General features: G+C 38.8%; 1 protein-coding gene and 1 non-coding gene across 2 annotated transcripts in view; both read left to right on the top strand.

Moving 5' to 3' along the window:
- mta3 (metastasis associated 1 family, member 3) overlaps window positions 1-16,954 on the top strand; it is a 34,856-nt gene extending 17,902 nt beyond the window's left edge. Inside the window, exons 10-19 of the mRNA XM_042507542.1 lie at window positions 692-766; window positions 4,273-4,331; window positions 4,487-4,605; window positions 5,846-6,003; window positions 8,897-9,119; window positions 10,701-10,793; window positions 10,915-11,076; window positions 12,472-12,503; window positions 12,594-12,712; window positions 16,566-16,954. Coding sequence (XP_042363476.1) covers window positions 692-766; window positions 4,273-4,331; window positions 4,487-4,605; window positions 5,846-6,003; window positions 8,897-9,119; window positions 10,701-10,793; window positions 10,915-11,076; window positions 12,472-12,503; window positions 12,594-12,712; window positions 16,566-16,737 — 1,212 coding nt within the window. The 3' untranslated portion in view covers window positions 16,738-16,954. The remainder of the gene's footprint in view (window positions 1-691; window positions 767-4,272; window positions 4,332-4,486; window positions 4,606-5,845; window positions 6,004-8,896; window positions 9,120-10,700; window positions 10,794-10,914; window positions 11,077-12,471; window positions 12,504-12,593; window positions 12,713-16,565) is intronic.
- A 4,352-nt stretch (window positions 16,955-21,306) lies between these two features.
- On the top strand, window positions 21,307-21,400 carry trnai-uau. Its single transcript has 2 exons — window positions 21,307-21,344; window positions 21,365-21,400. It is a non-coding gene; the product is annotated as a tRNA-Ile (tRNA).
- The last annotated feature ends 2,801 nt before the right edge of the window (window positions 21,401-24,201 follow it).

Genomic DNA, 24,201 nt, shown 5'->3' with positions numbered 1-24,201 from the left:
TGGGCCGCGTGAGCGCATAATCACGAGTGACCAAAGTAAAAAGCTGAAGTTGTGCTTTTAGCTGCGTTTTAGCGGAAAATGAGGTTATTGAAACCTACTCAGCACATTGATGCACAGTGGAGAAGTTGCAAGAGGGATTTTTGAAGTTTCTGTCAAAGTTTTGATACTTCTTTCCTCCTCAGAGAAAATGTGTCACAATGGGAATTCATTGTAATCTTCATGAATTCAAGATGACCACAGTCACTGTTCTGTGAAGGAGAAAATTACCAATTTTAAGAGCCACCTTTCAAGCCTACAGGGGGGTGACTATTTCTGTTGAACCTCCCTTTCCACCGTTTATCTGCACTGTACAATAAAGGCAGGATATGGGTGTATGTGGGGGCACCAGGTGCTCATGAATACTTATTAAATGTGTGAATCACTGTGTGCATTCATGTGAGTGTGTGTGTGTGTGTGTGTGTGTGTGTGTGTGTGTGTGTGTGTGTGTGTGTTTTCAGGCCAGAGCTCAGAACCAAGCAAAGCCAGCAGCTCTCAGCCTCTGTGGTCACGATGCCTCTCTTTCTCATGAATATATATGAAGGCTTTCGCACCCAGATGGCAAGAACATGAGATATTAATATCATTAATTTGCTCTCCGTCTCTCTTTCTCTTCCCCTCTCTTTACACTTCTTCATTCTGTCCTCTTGTGAAGCTGCCATGGAAATCTCTGACGAGCATCATAGAGTACTACTACATGTGGAAGACCACAGACAGATATGTGCAACAGGTGAGTCTCATTCAGTAACTTCAAAACAATTCAAGTATTTTTAACCATTTTCTGCTGCGATGGTGACAGTCTGAAAGATTTCCAGTTGTCTACCTTTGACTCCAGGGTTCAAAGTGGACTTTCAGTGAAAACAAAGTTTGTGTTTACATTCAGAGTTTTGTAGTAAAACGCACTGTGTGCATCCTTGAAGCCCACCTTTTTATTCACAAGTATTTTTTATTGAAAACACTCATTTTTAAAGACATAGCAACAGTATATGCAGCACAAAAACATGTTTTTCTTCTTTTTTGGTTTTTATTAACTCTTAAACTCAAAACAACAGAGCCATTCACACCACCCACCCTCCCTGTGGTAAAAATAAAATAGATACAGATTAAGGGAATTAAAAGGTGACTCCATTATTTTAGTATTTTATTTTGTTTTATTTTTTTATTTTTTAAATGTATTTTATTTTATTCTATTTTATTTTTCGGTTTTTGTATCATTCTGCAACTTTCCAGTTGGGTCCCCTGTTTATTTAAATCTGAAAATTGAATTTTTAGTCAAATTCTGTATGTCCAAATATGTTTTAGTGTCAATATGTTATTTTCCACAGCCTTCTAAAAAACCTTTCCCACGCAATCTTGTAACACCTTTCCATGAGAAGCTTTTAGAAATTACAGCTTAAAATACAAAGAAAGAAGAAGAACAAAATAAAAATAAAAGAAATATAGGTTATTACAAATTAAATACAGTTATAAGTGGCAGATAAAATGCAGATATAAAAAGGCTGCGTGAGGAGACAAAACATACATGATCCTCTCCCTGTTTTAAGTGCGGAAACAAAGTTGTTTCTCCTTCAGCAATGACTTCACACTTTGTTAAAAGCAATAAAATTGTTTTGCATTTTTAGCTCAGTGGGTAGACTTTTCCAAAGTTTTGCTCCAGTAACAGAAAAGGCTGATTGTCCAAATGAGGTTTTGCACATTGGAATGCAACAATTTCCGTTTAATGAGGCCCATGTGTTAACTCGACTACAATCCTGATTTCTTATGACCAATTTATCGAACAGAGAAGGAGCCAGACCATGCAGACATTTAAACACCAATTTCAGATTACAGTAGCTAACAAAACTTTCAAAACTAAACATATTATGTTTCTCTCGTATGTGACAGTGGTGCCATCTTACAGGTTCTTGGTCCGTGATTTTTATTGTTTGATTATATAAAAACATGATAGATTTTAAGGTTGTTAGTGAGGCCTGGGACCAAGAAGTAATGCAGTATGAGAGACGTGAGAAAATCATAGCATGCTATGACATATGTTTCTCCACGCTGCTGTTACCACGTATTAACCCAGATACTCTGAAAGTCCCTTGATAACACAGAAATCTAACCGTTTGAGGCTGCAGATAGAAGAGCAACTTCCATGTGCTTTTAGGTAAAATTACTGTTTCTGTCTATGGAGTCTGGTGAGTTTGAAGAGGGTGATTTAATGGCTTCGGTTCCCTGTAGAAAAGGGCTGTGTGATAGCAAGATAAAGCAGTAAGATAATGTTAAGCCTCATTCCCACTGCACAAAAAAAACACCAACACCTGCTAACATCTGGCTTTTTAATGCAGTGAGAATGCGTTCGATTGCTATTCACACCCGGGTCAAATGACTCTGCTGAAGAGGTTTTTATCGCCTCCGGCTCCGAAGACATTGATGGTAATAAATCAGGCGGCTGAATGCGATAATTTCAGCTCCTTAACCAGCAAGATGCAATAACTTGTCGTCACTAATTAACGTCAGTCTCCTCGTAAGCAGCTAAAACACAGATCCAAACACCTGCAGCGAGTTTGAAAGAGAAAATAAGTGAGAGATATATATAAAGAGAAGAAGCCACTGAAAAGTTTTCAAAGATCTCTGTTCCTGGCTTGAAGCGGGAACACACACTACCATATTTAGTGTGTTTACCCAGGTTTGAAAAACTTGTACACGTGCTGATTTTTGCGGGAAAAAGGTAAACTAGGCATCCACAGCAGTACATTGCGTAGCTTCCAGTTTCTCCCAACTGGGAGCCAACCGCCATCTACTGTAGGTAATGTACTGATCTTTAAATGTGTTAAAAAACTGCAGTAATATTTTGGATCTAAAGGTCTCTTCATCTGTTTAAATTAGGTTCAAAATAATGATAAAAAAGACACCATCTTTCATTTCCAGCACCTTCCTCACTTTTCACTGTGGTGGTTGAGGCAGGGGAGGGCGTCGGTTATGTTCGTTTTGGTTTTTTTTTCCTTTCCCGTCCGATGTGTCTTCTTTTCAACCTTCTCAAAAGAGGAAAAAGCTCAGGCTGTACCTGTGAAGCTTCAAAGCCTCGTTCATAACAATGACTTTTTTATTCTTGCATGTCTTTTCATTCTTTTTAAACCTGGTATTTCTGCACAGTTGCAGAGAAAGATTTGCTGCATTAATACTATTGTATTATACTATTTGTAGAAAAAAATTTCCGGGGGTGGCTTTGTAGGATTATTTCTGTCTGAAACATTTTAAATAACAAAGGATAAGGGCCGCCAGTCTTAAAGGGAAAAATGGAAGTAAACAATAAGGAAAGGAAACAAACAAAGAAGACCAAAGTAAATGAATTAAAAGACAATGTAATAGCAACATTTCTGATAAAATGCTCAACAGAGAACAAAAACCTAACAACAAAGAAGACCACTCTGTTAGCAGCAGGGACGACATTAATACTTTGTTTTCAGATGTACGTATATTCCTTTACAGAGAATATTTTCAGGTGCATGGGCATGATTTTTTGCAATAGTATATGGCAGACCATTTTTTGTTCATATTGGCAGTTTTATAACGAAGACTCTCCATCTTGAAGCTTACCTCGTAAAAGTTTAATTTTTTTTCTTTTACATTTTTCATGAGGGCAAACAAAACAAAAAAAGTTTGTAAAGTTCATTGAAGATTCTTTGTCCTACCTCTAGCTCTTAAATTTAACATTTTTTACTGCGTGGTTTGTTGTCTGTCTGCGTATATGTCGTATACTTCTGTTGTTATGTTCTGGTGTCATTTGTTGTGCTTTTATCGACTATTGCAGGGCAAAAAGCTACTCCAATTATTTTAGTGTTTCACTTGCATAAAGCTGTAGGACTTATGAGTGACATATTTTTAAGAAATGGTCAAAATCGACATCGCAGAAGCTGAGAGATCTTGAACTTCAGTCGGTGGTGTGACTCCAACTTCAGACAAGTTGGATTCTGAAGTTTTGGGGCCGGAAGTCCTAGAAAGTGAAATAAATAGAGGCGAAGGTTGATAATTGAGTGGGGACGCAGCTCTGACTATCAGAGGAAGGTTACCGCCGACTGTCACACGTCAAGAAGAAAGCAAACAACACCTTTTGAAATGATTTGACACGTTAAATGATCGTTGTAATGTCTGATAGTTAAAGGTGTCAAACCCTCCGAGAAAATTTGTTTTTATTCAGACAACATGTCTGTTAATTATTAATGAATCAATGCGCTGTGTTTCTCTGAGCAGAAGAGACTGAAGGCGGCAGAGGCAGAGAGCAAACTGAAGCAGGTTTATATCCCCACATAGTAAGTCATTTCGTTTCACGTGCACAAACATTGTCGTCATACTTTAACTGTGACTTTTTTATGCATATTTAAAGCTTTAATTTAAAGCGCTGCAGAACGCAGCTGCAGTCAGTCTGTTTCTCAGATGTTTTCTTTCTCTTACTTCTCTGCGACAGTAACAAGCCCAACCCAAACCAGATCTCGATGACCAACGGCAAGATGGCGACAGTGAACGGCGCGGGCCCCGGGGCCTACCATGCAGCAGGCGGGGGCAGAGCCTGCGAGAGCTGCTATAGTGAGTTCTGTTTCTGTGTGTGTGTGTGTGTGTGTGTGTGTGTGTGTGTGTGTGTGTGTGTGTGTGTGTGTGTGTGTTAGAGAGTGTTTTAGCACGCAGAGTGTGAAATTGAATCACAAGGGCAGTGAACACGGGTCAATTAGAAATGAGAGGGGAACTAATGCTTCGTGTTTGCCAGCTAAAGGATTCCTTTTCACTGTTGAACTCTTCTGACTCTGGATGAGATGCGTTCCTTTTTACTTTCTCCATCACTGCAGATCTTATTTGGCTTGGCAGCTGTTACTAATCCAGTGATCAATATCTCACTTCACTTTCAATTCTGCTTATCGATTCCTGTAAGCAAGGGTTGGGACCTCCTGTGCTACTGCGGCTAATGAGCTAGTTGTCATCAAGGTCATTTGTTTCTTCAGTTCAGTTTAAATTGATCTTTAAAACTCTCTTAAAAGCCATTAAATTTAAGTGTCTGACACCTGTAGACACCTTCATGTCTGAATTAATCAAAGCCAAACTGCACACAGCAAAATGAGAATCAAAAAATTTCTCTGAATTTTTGACAGCCAATCCCTGTTTATAATTTTATGGTGTAATTTCTTGCTGAAATAAAATTGTTATTTGATAAGAAATAGACCAGAGGGGCTGTAGCATTTACATCTAAAATATACCCAACCCTAGTTTCATTTGTGTCTCTTCAGATGTTTTATTTTAATTTTTATTTATTTATCCTTTATTTAAGTTAAGCTACTACAAGGAAGGACTAAAAAGTCAATGTATGCTATAAGTGAACCATAAAAACTAGAAAAATTGAGACCAGCTAAGATACACATGTAGAAAACAAATACAAAAGTCCCTTTGAGTCACTAATCAGAGGGTGACACAGGAATAGATTTTCTCCGGTCCTGTCCCAATCCCGTAAGAATGACCCCCCTGACCTTTTGTTATCATTATATCTGTCCCACCTGCTCCCATTGACTTCTTCCTGTCTCGTCCCACTCACGTGATGAATAGTGAAATTGACTTCCATCCCACAGGAATCCTGAACAAAAAATCCTCCTCTAATACTAATCTCATCAGTCAATAGCAGGCCAGTCGTGCAGAGTGACTTTGTCTGATGTAGACGTCGATAAAATCATTAGGAAAGACTTGAGATGGCGGAAGTAGAGATCAGTTTGCAGAGTGTCTTTATACCAGTTTTCTCCTGCAGTGTTTCTAAACGTCGCTAATGCGTTTTGTGCGTCAACAGCCATGCAGTCGGCCCAGTGGTACTCATGGGGGCCTCCAAACATGCAGTGCCGCCTGTGCGTTTCCTGCTGGATGTACTGGAAGAAGTACGGAGGCCTGAAGATGCCAAGCAGAGCAGAGGGCCCCGAGGAGAGGACCTCCCCCAGTCCAGCAACCAATGTAAGCTCAGTCACATATAAAGCACGCGGGCTGTCGAGGGGGAGAAAGGAGAATCTGAAAAAATTGCTGTGTCAGCAGTTTCTCAAGACATGTTTAACCCTTACTGTTTGGCACATTTCACACGCTTTTCATTCTTAGTTTTTTGATAATTTGGCTGTGTTCATGCGTGTGGCATACATTTTGGCAAGACTGTGCGTTTTTGTTTTGTCTTGAATTTTCCAGCTCAGCTCCTACAATAAGTCTAAAATACACTAAACTGTTACATTCATACTGTTAAATACAAAAAAATGCACCATTGAAATCCATTCAAACTGCAGTTTTTTGATCCAACAACCTTCGAAGCATAAAAACATGCATTGTATTATTTCTGGGTGTCATTTTTGGCTTCTGCCTCGGAATTTTTAACTTATAATTTTCCACCTGATGACGTCATTTTTAACATATTTGGCATATGGAGAAAATACATGCTATTTCTACTAGGTTAATGCCACAATCAGTGTTGCTGCAAGTCATTGACATATCCCAGGCTGTGATAATAATGATAATAGAACAATCTACTTAGCATGTAGTTTATTAAAAATAATTCATTTTTTGTGTTTTTGTCATCTAAAAATATAGTGGCATAATGACAAAAACCTTGCATTTAAAGGGGCTGAAATTCTGATGATTAATGAATATTTGATCTTTATGATTAGGACTGATGTTGGTTAAAAAATGAACTCAATGAAAGAAGAAAATAATACTAATGTATAATATTTTTTAAAACTTGATTCTGAGAAGCGCATTTTGTATGCCGAGTGATACGATGGTGTGTAATATTAAAGCGGTCCCTAAGGGTTAAAGCATGGAAACAGAAATACACCCTCTTACTGCAGCTCTCCTCTCTTCGTCCTGCGCCCCTCCCACCAGACTGGGTGACGCTAAGGTCGCAAGGTGTGGGTGTGTTTGCTTATATCCAAAAATACTGTTTGAGAAACTTTTCCAAATCTTCAAACAAAATCTGCATCTGCACAGCTGCAGCTCTGTAACGTTTAACATCTACAGCATGTAAGTGATGTTTTGAGCTGTCAGCATCAGTTATTCAGTGAGCTCAAAACATCACTGTGTCTTCCATATTAGCTCTTAATACGTTCAGACATCTTCCACTTTTACTGTGTGGATTCAAGTGAGAAACAGACCACTTAAGAGACTTTGTTTCTAAATGTCGACAGATTGGCGTGAAAAACTGGTCCTGTCTGTCATCGAATTCAAGGCAACACGGCTGCCACACTGTAGTTTACCCTTTTTCATGCTGATGTAATGCGATGTTTAAGAAAATTATACAATTAAAAATGCTTTATTGTCATTTCCAATGACAGCATTCCTTTTCTAGAGGTTCACTTTTGCGCCACAGATTTTCTTGTTTAGGATTTTTTTTGCATAGGAGGCAACACAAACCAACTCTGTCTCTGTACAGTTGCAATTAATAACATAAATGAGGTCTCTGATTAATTGAAGCAGCCACGTAAATGTCATTAAGCCTGCATGCACAACACCACAACCCTGGAACAGGCTGACATAAATGGATTGCAGCAGCCATCATTAACATTATTCATTGCGTCTGTGTAGTGTAATGAAAAAAAGGTTTTGTTCCACAATGTACACTCAGCTGCCAGTTATCTAACGCAGCCCAATGCAACAGCCCTGCTGTAAATCCCACCGTCACAAAAGTTATATCCACTTTTTGTTTTAAGTGTTTTTAATAAGGCGCTGATTCAACTTTATGGTCATTTCGGAGGCTGTAATTACGCTCGTTGACATAAACAGGGTGGAGAAAATATTAGAATCACCTCTCAGGGCAACAACAGCACCAAAAAACTGCAGAGTCCAAAGTGATCAGATGAGTCAGCACCTCTCTAAACGTATATTAACCTCCAGAGAGGCAGGATTTATTGATTTATTTGGATTGATTAATTTCAGTTAGGTGTACTGTGTTACTTGCGTGCATATTTTTGTGTTCTGTTTTTTCATTATTTTTAATTTAAAAACTAAAATGTTGGCATTTTTTTGTAAGCAGGGTTCTTTTTGTGGTAATAACATTTCAACACCTTTTTAAGTAGTTTTTTTTAAACTGAATAAGGGAAATTTCATCGATCCAGTCGTCCATCGTTACAGTAAATGCAATCTGTCTGTTGTTGCGCTGGTGCACGTAGAGCTGAGAATTATGTGCATACCTCAAATTTGATGTCTACTGCCGTGCATGTGCATGTGCCAGGGTGCTGGTTTTGTTTTGAGGTTCAGGGGGTTTCATTTTGTTAAAATCAAAGTCCTCTGCTATTTTTGTGTTTTTACCGAAGGGGGCGATTGCTTATGTTCTAAATATGGAGAAGGATGTGTGTATGTTTATAATCCTTATTTTTAAAAAAATGACATTAGTGCATTGAAAAAGTACAATTTGACAATTCTAAATTCACCTAAGCATCTTTTCTGCGTTATGTTCTGTTAAAAATGAACCTTTCATATTGTGCATATCGGAAAACATTAAGCCAATACCAAAGTATATATTTATATGCATCGGTCTCTTAAATCAGCTGACTGATACATAGGTAGGGCTATAATGTACATGTGGTATTTGGAGCTGCAAGATTTGACTAAAAAGCAAAAAAATCAAAGTATAAAGTTGGGGGGAAAATGTTAAAAAAAAACTGAAATCTCTAATGCAAAATAACCGAAACTGTTCCAACTTTTGCAGAAAGTGTTGTGTCCTTGTTGGAGCACTTTGCTCATAGTCAGAAGCTTATTGAGGAATCAAAGACTCGAGTGCCTTTTTAAACTCCTCAAATGTTTTTTTATTTAGCTGTCATCAGTGAGACTGTATTCAGTGGCCTTTTCTGTGTCCCTCCTTCCCTCCCAGGAGCCTCGCTCGCGGGGTCACGCTCCTCGCCAGTCCAACCACATGGTGCCGATGCGAAACAGCGGCAGCCCCAAGTCCTCCATGAAGACCAAGCAGGCCTTTCTGCTGCAGGCCACCCGCCTCACCAAGCTGGCCCGGCACATGTGCCGTGACATCATCAGGCTGCGCCGTGCTGCGCGCCGGCCCTTTGTCCCCATTAACTGTGGGGCCATAAAGGCAGAGTGTAAGAGCTCTTTCAATTCCTCCTAACTTCTGCCACATGGACACACACACTTGCAGACACACACACATACACACACTCACACACAGTCACCACCCTCCCTCACCCTGACTGCCCCACCATCAACCCCCCCATCTCTGCCCCCGTCTGTCTCTCTCTCTGTTTTTATTATTATTGTTATTATTATTATTTTGGTTTTTGTATTCTCCCACCCCCTGTTTCCAATAAAGACTGCCTGTCCTCATAACTATGAGTTTTGATCATCTTTTCATTCGTGTTTTTTTAATTTTTTTAATTCTTTTATCTGTTGTGGTTCTTAGTCACTGTGAACTGAACGCCATTGTTGGAATTAAACACAAAGATTTATTGGTTAAACAAGGCGATTCAACACACACACACACATAATAACTCGACATTGCTCCTGTCGTTAACGAGTAGACCGTAATCCTCATATTCTAGTCTGAGCCGTGCTGACGTTAGAAAAAATGTATTTTACTAAGAGAAGCTATATTTTGCACGGCGCCCCGATACAGGCGTGCCCACGAATGTTTATTGTAAATACCGAGCCTCAGCTTCAGTGTGTCCGCCATCACCATTTTGTTCCCCTTTTGCGTGCACATTTTCCCTCATGCTGTTTTATCGTGTGTGTTTCTGTGAGACGAAATGAATTGTGTTTGGGTTGATGATGAGCTTTAGATTTGGGCTGATACTAGAACGGAGCTGAAGTAAGGACCTTTTTTATTTATATAACTAGCTGCTCTTGACTTCTTTGCTGCATCTCCCACTAGATCAGGAGTCATCAACTGGACCAGTGTCCCTCTCCCATACCTTCCAGTCATGCAATATTCACATGAATCCATCATGTCGCCTTTCCTCGCTTGTAAATCCTGCACACAGGATTTTCCATTTCTCCCCCTCCTTCATTTTTTAACTGTTGCAATATTCTCATCTCATCTTCTACCTCTTTTTGCTCTTTTTTTGTTTCATCACTGTGTGAATGTGAGAGTAGACCTCCAATAAAGTCACACCTGAAAGCATCTCTTCTGAGTCTTTGTGCTTCATGTGTCCCGTGTTATCTGTCCATCAAATCCACCACACTCAGAGGACCCATAAAGACACACCTCCCCCCCTGTCCTCCTTCCAGCATGGAGTCAACCTTAAGTGCCTGCTGTCATAATACTGTCATATTTTAATGTATGTGTTTACAGGTTGTTTTTGTTTGTGTGTGCACGTAAGCATGTACTCACATCTGTATGTGCATGTGGGTAAAGATTTTTTTTTTTAGTGGAAATGCCGTCCCTGGAAGTAAGTCACCACATCTACACCTCAACTTGCACACTTTCATTGACTCCTGCATCATTCATTTTAAACATTAAAGGCTATTTTCATTTGCATAAAACATCCCAGCAAATGACAAACAGTTACACTGATTTTATACCTAAATTTACAAACTTATTGGTTTGTTTTTCCATGCATGATTCTGCAGAAATGTTTGCGTTATCTCAAGGGAGTAGAGGGACATTATACAGTCTGAGAAACACTTCAGTAGTTTGTAAAATGTGTGTGTATGTGTGTTTGGTTTAGACATGTTAAGGGTGTCGGAAGGGCAGGGGACTCGCCTACCCAAAACCAGAGCCGCCCAAAGGAGCACTCTCACCAGTGTTCTGCAGTTTCTAGGTAAATCAACACACAGTGAATGAGCACTAAAAACTGTCAAATCAAAGGAGTATAAATAGAAGTTATTCAGATGGTCTATAGGAGCCAGTTGATGCAGCTCCAGCTGTGGTGTCTCTTCCAGAGTCCCGTCCGGCTGCCCATGCACCTCGCTCCCACCGCACCGCCGGCCTGCAGACGCCTCCCCCTCGACGCCTCCTCTCCTCTCTCCCACACGGCCCCCACGGCATGCTGGGGAAACGCAGCTACCATCACCACAGCAGGGCTGAGCCAGACAGGCGCTCAGGTACTCACACAGTCACCTTTACTTTAAAAAAACAGCTGAACTTATTCCACAAGTTATTTTTTATATAAGAGTGTTATCTGTTAACTTAAAGGGATAGTTATGATTTTTTAATGGTAAACAGTATATTAAAAACAGAGGATGTCAGTTGGCACGCCCCCAGTTTGGAGAAGCAGGCTGGAGTACTGACACAGAAGCGTAACAATGCACTGGTGTGGATGGGGGCCAGCAACAAGATGAATTTTAGCCACCTAAAAAAAGGCCCACCTCAATAAAATCAATATAAGTTTAAGTGCACACTACATTAAGAGTGTTTTTACCACTTTAACTTAATGTCCGACAGTGATTTCCAATGACAAAATTAAGCTATTACATTATTCTCTTCAAAGCCAGACTCCATTGATAAAAACAGTGATTTAATGTTGCTGAACACACGAGCTGGTGGTCTACTGCTGCCGTCATCAGTTGCCATATTTGGGTTATTGTGCGGCGCTGGCTTTTAAGAGTGTTAGTTTGGATTCGCCAAAGTCACACAATATCACAAACTAACATACTGATAGAAGCAGCAGCAGACCAGAAGCTCCCGTGTTCAGCAAGCTAAAATGAATGTTTTTGTCACTGGAGTCTGGTGGTTTTAATGTGGGCATAGATGTCAAAACAGGCTGTCTGACTGAGTTAAAGTGCTGAATTTTTTTTTCAAAATAGCATAGACTTAAACTGATATTTACTTTTTTGGTGGGACTTATTTTTAAATGGCTAAAACACATTTTGTTGATGACCCCCATTCAAAGCAATACATTGCTTGACTTTTGTGTTGCACTCAAACCTGCTTCTCCAAACTGTGAGCATGCAGACTGGCATCTACTGTATAATACACTGAATATAGATACGTACCCCATACTTTAAAAATCTAAACTATCCCTTTAATGCTGCCTAGAAGCAAGAATGTTGTTTACATCTGCTAAACCCCCCAAAAATTGGAAAATGCGTCCCGTCCTGTTTTTAACTGAGTATGTTATGATGTGAGTGAGACTTGGGGACCAAACAGTTTTGCTATCCAATGTCCTTGTCATCCTTTTTGCTTGCTAAAATCAAATTAGTGGAAATAACACCCGGAGTTGATAACCTTTTCTGCCATTTCTTATCTAAACTAGCTCGTTGGAGAGAATGACAACTAATTCTAATGAAAACGAATCAGCAGATGGGGGTCATTTGGATAATTTGGATGATTCAACTTCAGTCTGACACTTTGTTTTTTATTGGTAACTTCACTATTTTTACTGAAATTGAAACACAGTCAGTTGCTGCACCACTAGGAAAAGCAATAAACCAATCAATACTATTTACAAGTGACAGATTCCCTCATGCACACGCTGCATCTTTCTCCTGTTTCTGCAGATAACCCAGGCACAACAGGTGGTCCCCTCCTGGTAGGTGTTTTATTCTCCTCTTTTAACAAATCATGTACAGCTGCATCGCTACGTTTTGTAATAAAATGACATTTAACTGTCTTTTTGCAGCATAACGGCCGCAGCAGTAGCAGTGGAAACACCCGAGGCGGAGTCATGATCCGTAAGAGACGCCCCAACTGGATCGATGCCCCCGATGACAGCTTCTTCCTTGTCACCCGGGAGACCAGGTAAGCAAAGGTGACACTTTTCCGACCTCTGATTGGCTGACTGTGTGTGTGATGGAAGAGCAAGTGATGCTGAGAGCTGACAGCATATTAGATGAATTGAGCTGTGAAGGGAAAGATGTTATTTTTTCATCCTGTGGTGACCTCACGGTGCACCCACATACACAAACACAAACTCAGTTTATTTATGCTTAAATTCAGCTGACACTTTGGGTTAACCTTTTGAGACCTGAGCAAAGTGCTTGACTTCTTTCAAAAACACTGAAAGGCAAGAAGGCAATGAGCTACAGTAGAAATACCCCCCCAACAACAACAACACAAAACAAGAGAAAAAAAAGACCTGGAAAAAGCCCCTAAAAATTAGAATTTTGTAGCATAATTTTAAATATGTAAGTACAATTATAAATAGTTTGCACATTTCCAATACTTTTATTATTTTGGTGTATTGGCTTACATAACATTTTAGCATAGGTTGTACAGATCTTAGGGATATGAAGCATTTGAAAATAATCAGAGAAAATGCATCACATTAAGCAGATACCTAAGTCGGCACTGGTGGATCATTATTGCAGAGTTCAAAGGGTTAAATTAGATTGATTATCATCTCTATAAAAGACTGGAATTGATTAATTTTCCTTGTAAACAATGTAATGTAACAATGTAACTTGCTTAGTTCTGTGAATTAAAAAAACACTACAGATCCAAGTGTCTGGAAAACAAACAGCAGATTGTCTTTTTACACTCTGTACACATTTTCTTGTACTCATGATTAATAACATAAATATGCATCCATGTTTCACACAATCAGTTTCTATTTAATTTTCTCTCGCATACATAGACACACACTCTCTCGTGCACTCACACACACATGCACGTAGTGAGTCAATGTTTGCATGTCTGTATGTGAGGGAAAAGGATGTTCTTCCATTAGGCCTGTGTCTAAATGAGACATGGCACCCGGCCCTCCGATCACCGCGCTAAAATTAGAGCAGCTAACTGGTGCAGATGGACCAGCGCGGAGCCAGGCAGCGCTGGTCCCTGAGAGGAAATATCATTACCACATTAACCATGGCTGCACTCCTATGGATCACTCACTTACCACTAATATCAACATGTGTGTTAGTGTGAGAGAGACGTCGTCCTGAATGCTGTCCCCTTTATTATATTACACTGTGTGTCTCTCTCCTCGCAGAGGCAGTTAATGCTTTTTGGAATAAAGGACATTAATAGATCCGCTCTGAAAGGCTGCTTCTAATGAGAGATGATCGGAAGTTTCATTTTCTCCCCCCCTTTTTGTCTCTTTCTCCCACTTTTTCTCTCCCTCAGTGTGATGAAGAGGGCAGTGTCAGAGAGCAGAGAGGAGGAGCGGGAGTGAGCTCCCGCTAATTCAGGGAGGCGAGAGAGAAAAACCAAACTTTAAAAGCAACATTTAAGCGATATTTTTGAAATGTTATGTTAAAAAAAAAAATAGAGGCTTTTTCAATAAATTCAGAGACACCTCACAGAAGTAGAAAAAAAATAAAATCATAAAATAGAATACAAAACATACACAATATTACAATTCATATAACTTTGTTTTTTCCTCTTTCCAACCCCATTAATCATTTAAGTGGTACTTTGGAGGGGCCTGATCCCTATGTTGAGAACCACTGAAATAAACTAAGTGCATTTAAAATAGTTACTGCTGCTTATGCATCAATGCATTTATATTAATAATATAGTCACGTCATTTTTCTCTGCAGAATTTTGATACTTAAAGTACATTTAGTTGATAAAACTTCTCAAGCTTTAGTTTAGTATGATTGTGAATGCATGATTTTGACTTGTAATGGAGTATTTTTACACTGTAGTATCTGTTTTTTTAGCTAAAGTTAAGATTCTGTGTACTTTTCCCTCATTTGTGCCTATGATAAGATGTAGAAAAGTTCAATTTTGTCTGAAAAATAAAAGAACAAAGCAACATAAATGGGAAATATTAGAAGACAGAAATGTAAAATGAGACAGATTGATGTGTTTGCGCATGGATTTACATGTTTGCTTTCCTCCTCCTCCCAACGGCCAGCTGAACAGACAAACAGCCGAGCTTTAGATAATGTGCCACCAGAGCTAAATCTGCTCTCCTCTGATTTACACTCAGCCTAACTCTATGTTACATGTCGTGCTGCATAATAACAAGTCCCAGGCTTCACTGTAGATGCACAACTATGGCAATCCCAGGCTTATTTACTATACTTGGATGCACAAATACATAACGTGTGCAGCCTTCTTGAGTGTGCTCGTTACATCAACGGCAGGGATCTGTGGGGAACTGATGTTTTTTCCTGTTCCCAACACAAGAAAAACATTCTCAGTGCTGCTCAGAGAGAAAGAGGAAGAAAAGACGAGGGCTGGGCTGCACATTCAATCTGAAAGTGTTTTTCTTGACCGCCTGAAGGGAACCATGAATCACCTATACGTTGTGGTTATGCATCTCGCATTTGTCTGCAATGAATTCCATTAGTGCTGTGTCCGCCACTTGCGAGTGTGCCCCTTGGCCTTGTAGTTTTGTGCTGCTGGTTGCTAAGGGCTGTTAAAAGAGTCTTCCTGTCACAGCACAAAGCCCGCTGCAGTCTGGAAATCACCAGCCAGCTCCTTTGAAAATCCTGCAGACGTACATCCCTTTTACCCTGTAACAGAGACGTATTAGTCATTCTGCTCCCATAAATGTTGCACTTTGAATCCTCCCGAAATGAGAAAAAAGCGATGGTTTGTAATTACTTTTTCAGCAGATTGAAATCGAAACTTGCTGCCCTTTAACTGAACTTATCTGCTTTTTTTTGGATTCTTCATTTTATGCCTTGAATGCATCAGTTATTGCTGGCGAAGCTTTACACTTAACACCTCTTGTAAAGCTGCTTGTTAACCAAAACACATAGGAGACAAAAATCAAAGGTTGAATAACATTTTCACAACCAAACAATTATGTGATTAATTACCCAGGTCCTGTAGCAATGCATCGTTATCAAACTGCTGGTAAACCATTAGAATACATGACAAATAATCCCTCTCATGAAGCCCAAAGCCAAATTCATCATTGTTTCCATGTGCTGGCAGCCTTTTTCCTGCAGGCTGTTCTGGAAGCATTAAACCTGTGGTCAGCTACGTATAAATAATGTATTCAGATGAACATTATCCGCAGGCTTAGCTGCTGTAACTCGCGGGAACATAAAGATGCAGTCCTAAATTACTGGCCTCTAACTGCTGGATTTTTTTTTAAAGGGGCCGTTCAAATAAACCCAAATAAAAATACATATATTTCCTCTTACCTGTTGTGCTGTTTGTCAGTCGAGATTGTTTTAGAGTGAGTTGCCGAATGTTGGAGATGTCGGCCGAAGAGATGTCTGCTGTCTTCTCTCCAATACAATCCAATCGCAAGCACACAGTTAAAGTCCAAAAAAAAAAAGAATTTTTAGAAATATGGTTATTTGCTTTCTTGCAGATAATTAGATCAAAAGATCAATGACATTTTCTTATATTTCTAAAAAATATGAAGCCACAGCCTGCAGCTTGTTAGCTTAGCACAAAGACTGGAAACAGGTGTAAAAGCTAGCCTGTCTCTGTCGAAAGGTGACAAAAAAAACTCAAAAGCATCTGAGTGATTAACACTGACTGACAAATTAGTCTCATCACAACGTCTATTTAGTAAGATTTCAGGGAGATTTATTCGCTCAATATTTTGTCTGTCACTCTTCTGATGCCACAACTTCTGTTTCCAAATTCAACACTGCGCTTTCAATCTGGAGTTTTTACTAATATTAGTTTGGTTTCAGTGTATCTTCTTCTGCACTTATGTCCTGTCTCGTCTCCACCCCTCCAGGAGGGCCAGACGGATGCTGTCTCGCTCCCAGCTGAGGCACGCTTGTCGGCAGCCGTGCGAGCAGATCACCCTGCGCAGGGTCACCCAGGGCCCGCCGCAGGGGCTCGTCCTCGCCCCTCCGCACCCTCACCCCAGCCTGAGGATGCGAGGCCCCATCGTCATCCACGACTGACCGGACACCGTACCCTCAGACACCCCTGCTGCATACACACTAACAAATTCTCACCTCCTATAAAGGAGCACTTCACCCACAAAACGATCAGTTGCATATCACTTGCTCACCACGTGTCACCTTGAATTTGTGAAGAAAATGTCACATGCACCTGCAGCGAACGACAACTAAAAAAACTGAGCCGTTTTTTAATAAATAGAAGTGATAGGGAGCCCGATTTAACAGTCTTCTTTAAAAACTCACACAACTCGTGAAGTATAATCCAAGTCTCATTTATCCAGTTTTATGCTCGGTATTTCCCAAACAAATGCATTTTAAGCAAAAATGTCACTATTTAAACTGGACTGAAAGTGAAACTAATCGATGCTCTCTTCAGAGCCAGACTCCAATGACAAAAACAGTCATTTTACTTTTTTTTTTTTACATTTTTTTACACTGAGATGCGGGTCTACAGCTGCCTCGATCACTTTGTTTGTGTGATTGTGTGACTTTGGTGTTTTAAAGGGTTAGTTTAGATTCACCAAAGTCACATAATCACACAAACAAACTAACCAATTAATGAAATGGTGAACCAGCAACTCCGGTGTTCAGTGAGGTAAAATTACTGTTTTTTTAAATGGAGTCTGACTTTGGAGGGAACATAGAAAAGTTTCACTTTAAAAACTGAGGTTTATGTAAAACTAAGTGTTTGGGAAGTACTGATCATGTGACTGTATAAATGAAACTCTGTAAAATGTGCTTTTATATGTGGACCCTTGTTACTTCAATACAGTTTTTTCTGTTCTTGATTCTTTATTCATGGCGGAAACACGCGAAAAAGTTTTCCACATGGATTCAAGGTAACGTGGTGTCAGTAACTGATATATAAATAATCAATTTGTAGGTGAAGGATTCCCTTAAAGTCCCTAATTCCTTAACAAGCCGTTATAATCCCGAACATTTAAAGAAGCTGTTTGGCAACAGAAGGATGTCATGAGCCGTGATGCAATAGAAAATACACCCGACCTGACTGCAAGTGCTGCTTGTCTTAAATCCTGGGAATGTGTTTGTGTGTGTAAATAATGTATTTGGGTGCATGTGAGTGTGCAATTGAGAGTGTGCGTGTGTGTGTGTGTGTGTGCGTGTGTGATCATGCCAGCGCACTAAAGAGGGCGAGGCGGCATGTGCTGTTCTTAGTTTTTATGGATGGAGGACGTAACGACAGAATTTTGTGTGACTTTGTTGTGTTGATGGTGAATCTTTGTGGAGTTTTATCAGTTTGTATAAAGTTTTTTTTGGGAGCAGAATGGGGTGGGGGCATGTATGGTGCCCCTGAAGGTCTAAACACAACAACATTTCAGAAAACACTTAAACGTTTCCCAAAATAACTTCAACATTTCCCAAAAAAAACCAACATTTCCCAAAACCAACTACATTTCCTGAAACACGACTACGTTCCAAAAACACATATTCAACATATCCAAAAATGCTACATTTTCAAAAACATGATTTCTCAAAACACTACAACATAGTTTAAAACACGTCAACAAACGAAATTTCCCAAAACACTAAAACATTTTACAAAACAAAACATTTGTTGAGACTCAAACGAGTGTTTTGAGAAATGATAAAGTGTTTTGGGACATGTAGTGTTTTCTGAAATGTTGTGTTTTGACCCTCAGGGCCACCGTAGGCATGGGTGTTAGGGTGGGGGTGGGAATGGGAGGGACTGTTGGGACAAAGGTTCTTTTAACGTAAGAAAGAGGCAAATGTCCAACGCTGACATTAAAAAGAAAATGCACTATACGAAGACTGAACCAGCGGCCTTTTTTAAAAAAAGAAAACGGCTGCTTTAAATTGTTTTACCTGCAGTTTTCCACGCTCTTCTTGGCGTTTAAATCAATGACGCTGGAGCTGAAGAACGATGGAGACATTACACTTAAAAGCTGTCATGCTCTGAAAACAGAAAAAGGCAAAGAAATAGAGAGCCAGCTTACATCAAACAGCAAAAGCCTCCCTCATGAACCAGTGTATAATATCTTGTATATCTCATTACAGCACTGTAAATCTACTCATCCTATTTCTATGGCCGACTGTACCTACCTAGCCCTAACATGGGTACTAAAGCACTCCTTTGCAACAGAAAAGGCATGGATCTGTCATATTCTCCTTAAGGCTGTGATGTAGCGGCAACATTTTGAGGCAAAAAAAGACGAGTAACTTTGCTAATTGTTCTTTAAAGCAAACCGTCGAGTTTATCCAGTTTTCAGACCTCTCTCTCTCTCTCTTTTTTCTCCCATGGCGTCACAGGGAGTTGCCTCAAAAAGTTCACCCATCCAGCCTTCAGGTGTGTTTATTCATAAGTTTTAAAAACTGGCATCGCCGCCGCATGTCTTTGAGGTGTGAGCCTCCGCTGATGATTTCTTCTCTTTCATTCAGAATGTTTATGTTAGTGTTTCCTGTATGTCATGTGTTGAATTATGAATATGCTGAAAACAATAATAATAAAAAAGAAAAAAACCACAACACAGCGCCGGATTATGGTGTCCAGTCTCACTGAGTCATTTGGTGGTGTTATATCCGGACAGTCTGCCCTGTCTCCCAGCCACCTACTCCGTCTCTCTCTGCCCGTCTCTGTGCTGCTCTGAGTGTAATGGATGGGGCCTGATACACACTGCAGCCTGTGTGAGGACGTCGTAAAATACCCCCACAAAATATGGAAATTTGACACAGTGATGAGGAATGAGGAGTGCTCTGTGGATATAAATCATGCTTATGGAGGCTTACAGCATGCCTCAAGGTACTTCACTGTATGTGTGAGTGTGTATGTGCACGTATGTGTGTGTGTGTGTGTGTACAGCCCCTCTATGTTCACAGAGATTTTTTTTGTATACTGCTGCATTAATTTTTCTGCTCACATTAATTTCCCAGCTCTTACCACGCAGCGCGATCAGATAATTTATTTATTTTTTTGACAAAAAAAAAAAAAAGGGACATAGTATTGGGAACAAAAAATGACTTAAATCAAAATAAATATATTAATAAATGTATAAATAAATACAGGAATAAGGAAATAAATAAGTAAATAAAGAGATTTAAAAAAATAAATGCAGAAATAACTAAATGCATAAATAAAAATAATAAATAAATGTTAAAACAAAATATGAAACAAAAAAGCACTATGAGTCAACTATGAGTTTCATTATTATTAGCCCGTTCAGATCCTCCGTTCATTCCAAAGGACATAACTTTTCTCGGATGATTGGATCTATGATCACTGTCATCTGACTGTATAAATGCACAGACTTCTTTGATGGGATGTCTTTAAGCCAATCACAGCGCGCCACATCATCTAAAGGTGACTGCTGTTAAACCATGTCCCCTTTTAACCAGCATGGCCAAGGAAAGGAGGAAGCGCAAGGTAATTTTCAGTCCATTAATCATATTAATCATATTGTTAAAGCAAATTTTTTGGGTTCAAAATGTGTTTAAAGTAAACATGAGATGTTTTATAACATACACTTTTTTAAATATTACATGAAACATTTCAACATTGTTGAAGCTTGAACCTGCCTATCCAAGATTATCACATAAAATGCAAAGCTTGAGACTGATCCCCCCCCAAAAAGTACTTGTCAGCTTCTCATGCCCGGGACACACCGGCTGTGAGGTGGTGCAAACATCAGTCAGTATAATGTCTATAATATATGTCTACAATTTAAATTGTATTTGTATTTTAAATAAGTAATACTTAAATAAATAAAGCACAGATTGAGAACTCTAATATTTAGTTTCATCTTTACTAGATGATTTCTGCATTAAGATTTTTTGTCCATTGGAATTTACAAATTAAAAACACAAAAAAAATGCTTACGAGTGCATTTAGAGTAAAAATCCATCATTACAGTACTTTTATTATTATTTCACTGGTATTTTTATAATACTTTTTTAAATTGTGTGTGTTTTTTTGATTTTTTTTTTTATCGCAATGATAGATTTGTACTTTATTCATTACATTTTTTATTGTGTTTGTGTATGTTTTGAATTTTTTTTTTAATTGTGGTGATAGATTTCTACTTTATTCATTTTATTTTTTATTGTGTGTGTGTGTTTTTTATAGAAATCATGGTTTTCTACTTTATCAATTTTATTTTTAATTGTGTGTCTGTTCTAGTACATAATTTTGTTCTAAATGTAGTTTCCTTCCAACTATTCCTCAGTTATATTTATTTAATTGTTTGTATTTGGAACAAGACAACCCTAAACACACACACACACACACACACACACACACACACACACACACACGCATAGACTGTATATACAGTCAATGCACACACGTTATAGTTACTCCTGTTGATCTTGAAAGTCGGAGCTTTGTGAGAGGCACGTGAACGCAGCACGCTGTCTGGTGGACTGTGAGACTACCGGGGTCCCGGGAAGTTTACCATCCGCTGTCTGTAACCTTAAACACTTCCCACAACAAAATTTAGTCCCAATAAAAGAAAATGTAAACAAAATACAATAGATCTATTGTTTACATGCGCTCGTGTCCTTCTTAAACCGACTTCCTGGCCGAATATTGCCGAAGCTCCAGTGGCGCAATCGGTTAGCGCGCGGTACTTATATGACAGTATGCAGCAGAGCAATGCCGAGGTTGTGAGTTCGAGCCTCACCTGGAGCAGAGTTTTTAGAGGAACCCTCACCTGGTGACACCAAAGCAATTTCTAAAATCCTAAAATCCTCTGCTGAAGAAGAGGGGACTTCCTGTACTGCGCAGTGACGACGTCATGCAGTAATCCCCCTCCATAACAGTGCTGCTGTATTCAGGTGCAACCCAAAACTGTGCACGTGTTCTTGGCGGCTTGGTTCGTGTCAACAGGTGTTGTTTCGTCGATTAACCCCTTGAGAGACCTGAACAAATTGGCTTGATTTCTCACTAAAACACGGGAAAAACGCATACAGTAACTACAGTAACCAGATAAGAACATCTACAATAATAATAATAATAATAATTTATTATTATTGTTGTTGTTTTTGTTGTCATTTTACAAAATTATCATGTCAGGAACCATATTCATTGGCAAAAAATAAAGAAATGTAGGCTAATAGTTTTATTATTATTATTTAAATCATGTAACTAGGGTGTCTTCAGGTATCAGACACCTCAATTTAATGCTTTTTCATTTCGTTCAAGCATTGCAGGTGGGTATAATGGTAAGAAGTATATATTAGTATATATTTTTGTTTTTTTTAATTAATAGGAATATGGTTATTAATGTGAGTTAGGCTAATCTAGTGCACTAGAATAGTCTAATAATCTCTTAAAGGGCTCTGGGTTAATCTACATGTTGTCATCAGTATAAAGTAACAGGACATATTCAGTTCAGTGGTAGATTTAATCATTTGTAACATCAGAAGTGTGTATTAATTTTGCCAAAAACAAACTAAATGATGGATAAATAAAATGAGGTAAAATGTTTGTGGCGAGTAACAAATCCAAATGTAAGAATACTTACTGATTGATAATCATTATAAACTGCATCTTAACCATCTTGGAGTTTTCATATTAGACAGCACAGCAAAAAAATATTTTCTTTGCATTTCATATAAACTGTAGCTGCTCTGGTCCGTCTTTCTGCATCTGCTCAGGTGTGCCGCTCAACAGCGCCACCTGTCGGTCCACAGCATGAACTGCTACTCTGTTGTAAAACCAGCTTTTCACCACTAGAGGGCGGTGCGACTTCACCATAAAGAGTGCAAAACCTCTGTTGCTCCTTTTTTTAAAAACTATGTTCCTCGAGGAACACTTTTACAGGTAAATTGTTAATTACAGGTTATTTGTTTACATTCACAAATTTATTTCATGACATTTTCAATTGAACTATTTAGAGTTACAGTGTTTTACTTCAGCATAGAGCCACCGTCAATTCAATACAGTTCAATTTAATTCAGCTCAATTCAATGAACCCCTTGAAAACCTGTGTCAACATCACTTTCCTTGAGCTGCTTTTAAAGGTGTTTTCACAGGTATTTAAGCCTTGAACCCTGAATAAATTGCTTTAGATTCTCCCCCAAAACAAATATAATCATGTATGTTATATATAATATACTTAACATATAAATGTATGTTATCTAATATATATAACATACATAATTATGTATGTAAAAGGATGTTCCAGAATTACTGTAATTGTCTTTCTTTCCAGGTTTTTGTCCTTGTTTTTTACTAGTTTTTTTCAGGTTTTTTTCTGTGTGTGTACATTTTCATGTAATTTTCTTGTACTTTTTAATAATCTCCAAACTAATTTTACATTCATTTTTCAAAAGTTGCTCATTGCCTTCTTCCCACATTTCATAATTTTCATTTTTTTTTTTTTTTTTTTTTTTTTTTTTAGAAATAAAGCCAATTTTCTCAGGTTTCAAAGGGTTAAGGACTCACATCCTGAAGGTCCAAAGCACCATAAAATGCAATACAGTAATAAATTAAGCTGTTCAGATTCTTCGTCCAATGAAGCTAGCTTTTCTAGGACGCCTAGATCTGTGACCACTGTCAACTGACTAAAAGCAAATGCACAGACTTAATTGATGTGATGTCTATAAGCCAATCACCATGTGCCACATCATCCAAAGGTGCCTGCAGTAGAGCCACGCCCCCCTCTTACAACCATGAGGAAAGCAGGAAGCGCAGGGTAAATTTCAGTCTGTTATCTTGTTTAAATGCATAATTTGTTTCTTAAACTGTGTTTAATGTAAATAAGAGATGTCCCAGAGGAAAATGTTTCTGCTCTCAATAGTTTATGCTTTATTTCTGAAAAATAAAACAGTTTCTTATTTGGAGATTACAAAAATCTGATCAGTTTTTTTCCTAAACCCCATTTTAGGAGGAATAAGCTGCACGTTCAGTCTGAAAATGATGTTTCCAGGTTGAATGAAGTGTTCCTCAAAACTGTGTGAAACGGTGTGCAACAAGCTTTGAGGTATGTTTTCTCCTGATCAGATTGTTTATCGTGACCAGCTGTTTAATAACAGTCGATATATTTTGACATCAATTTACATGCAGAGCAGGTTTTACTATATGATAGTAGATGTTCTATTTAATTAAAAACATGCCCATATACTTTAAGTCACCTTTTAGTTGATTTATTTTGCAATTCGCGCCACTGTGGCCTCCATGGATGCTGCCGTTGTTGTGTGATGTCAGGCCGCTAAAGTCGGGGTTCGTGGATTTTCCCGAGTTCACAAGTAGGAACTCCGACTTTGAGTCGTTTCCTTTGTACTTTTTCTAGTAGGAGGTCTGAATATCTCGACTTCTTAAAAAAATGCTCTTACAAAGAACCCTTTAGGAACCTTTTTTTCAAAAAGCAAAAGTTTCTCGGTACAACCTCAGCCCTCAGGATGAACCCTTTTGGGACCTTTCTTTATAAGTGTAAATGATTTAATTTAGATTTATTTAGCACATATTAAAAAAAAAAACAGCAATGG

The sequence above is a fragment of the Plectropomus leopardus genome, chromosome 19 (genome assembly GCF_008729295.1).
Source record: "Plectropomus leopardus isolate mb chromosome 19, YSFRI_Pleo_2.0, whole genome shotgun sequence".
In the NCBI taxonomy this organism is placed as follows: Eukaryota; Metazoa; Chordata; class Actinopteri; order Perciformes; family Serranidae; genus Plectropomus; species Plectropomus leopardus.
Note: the sequence above shows the minus strand (reverse complement) of the source record. Positions and strands in the feature narration are given on the sequence as shown.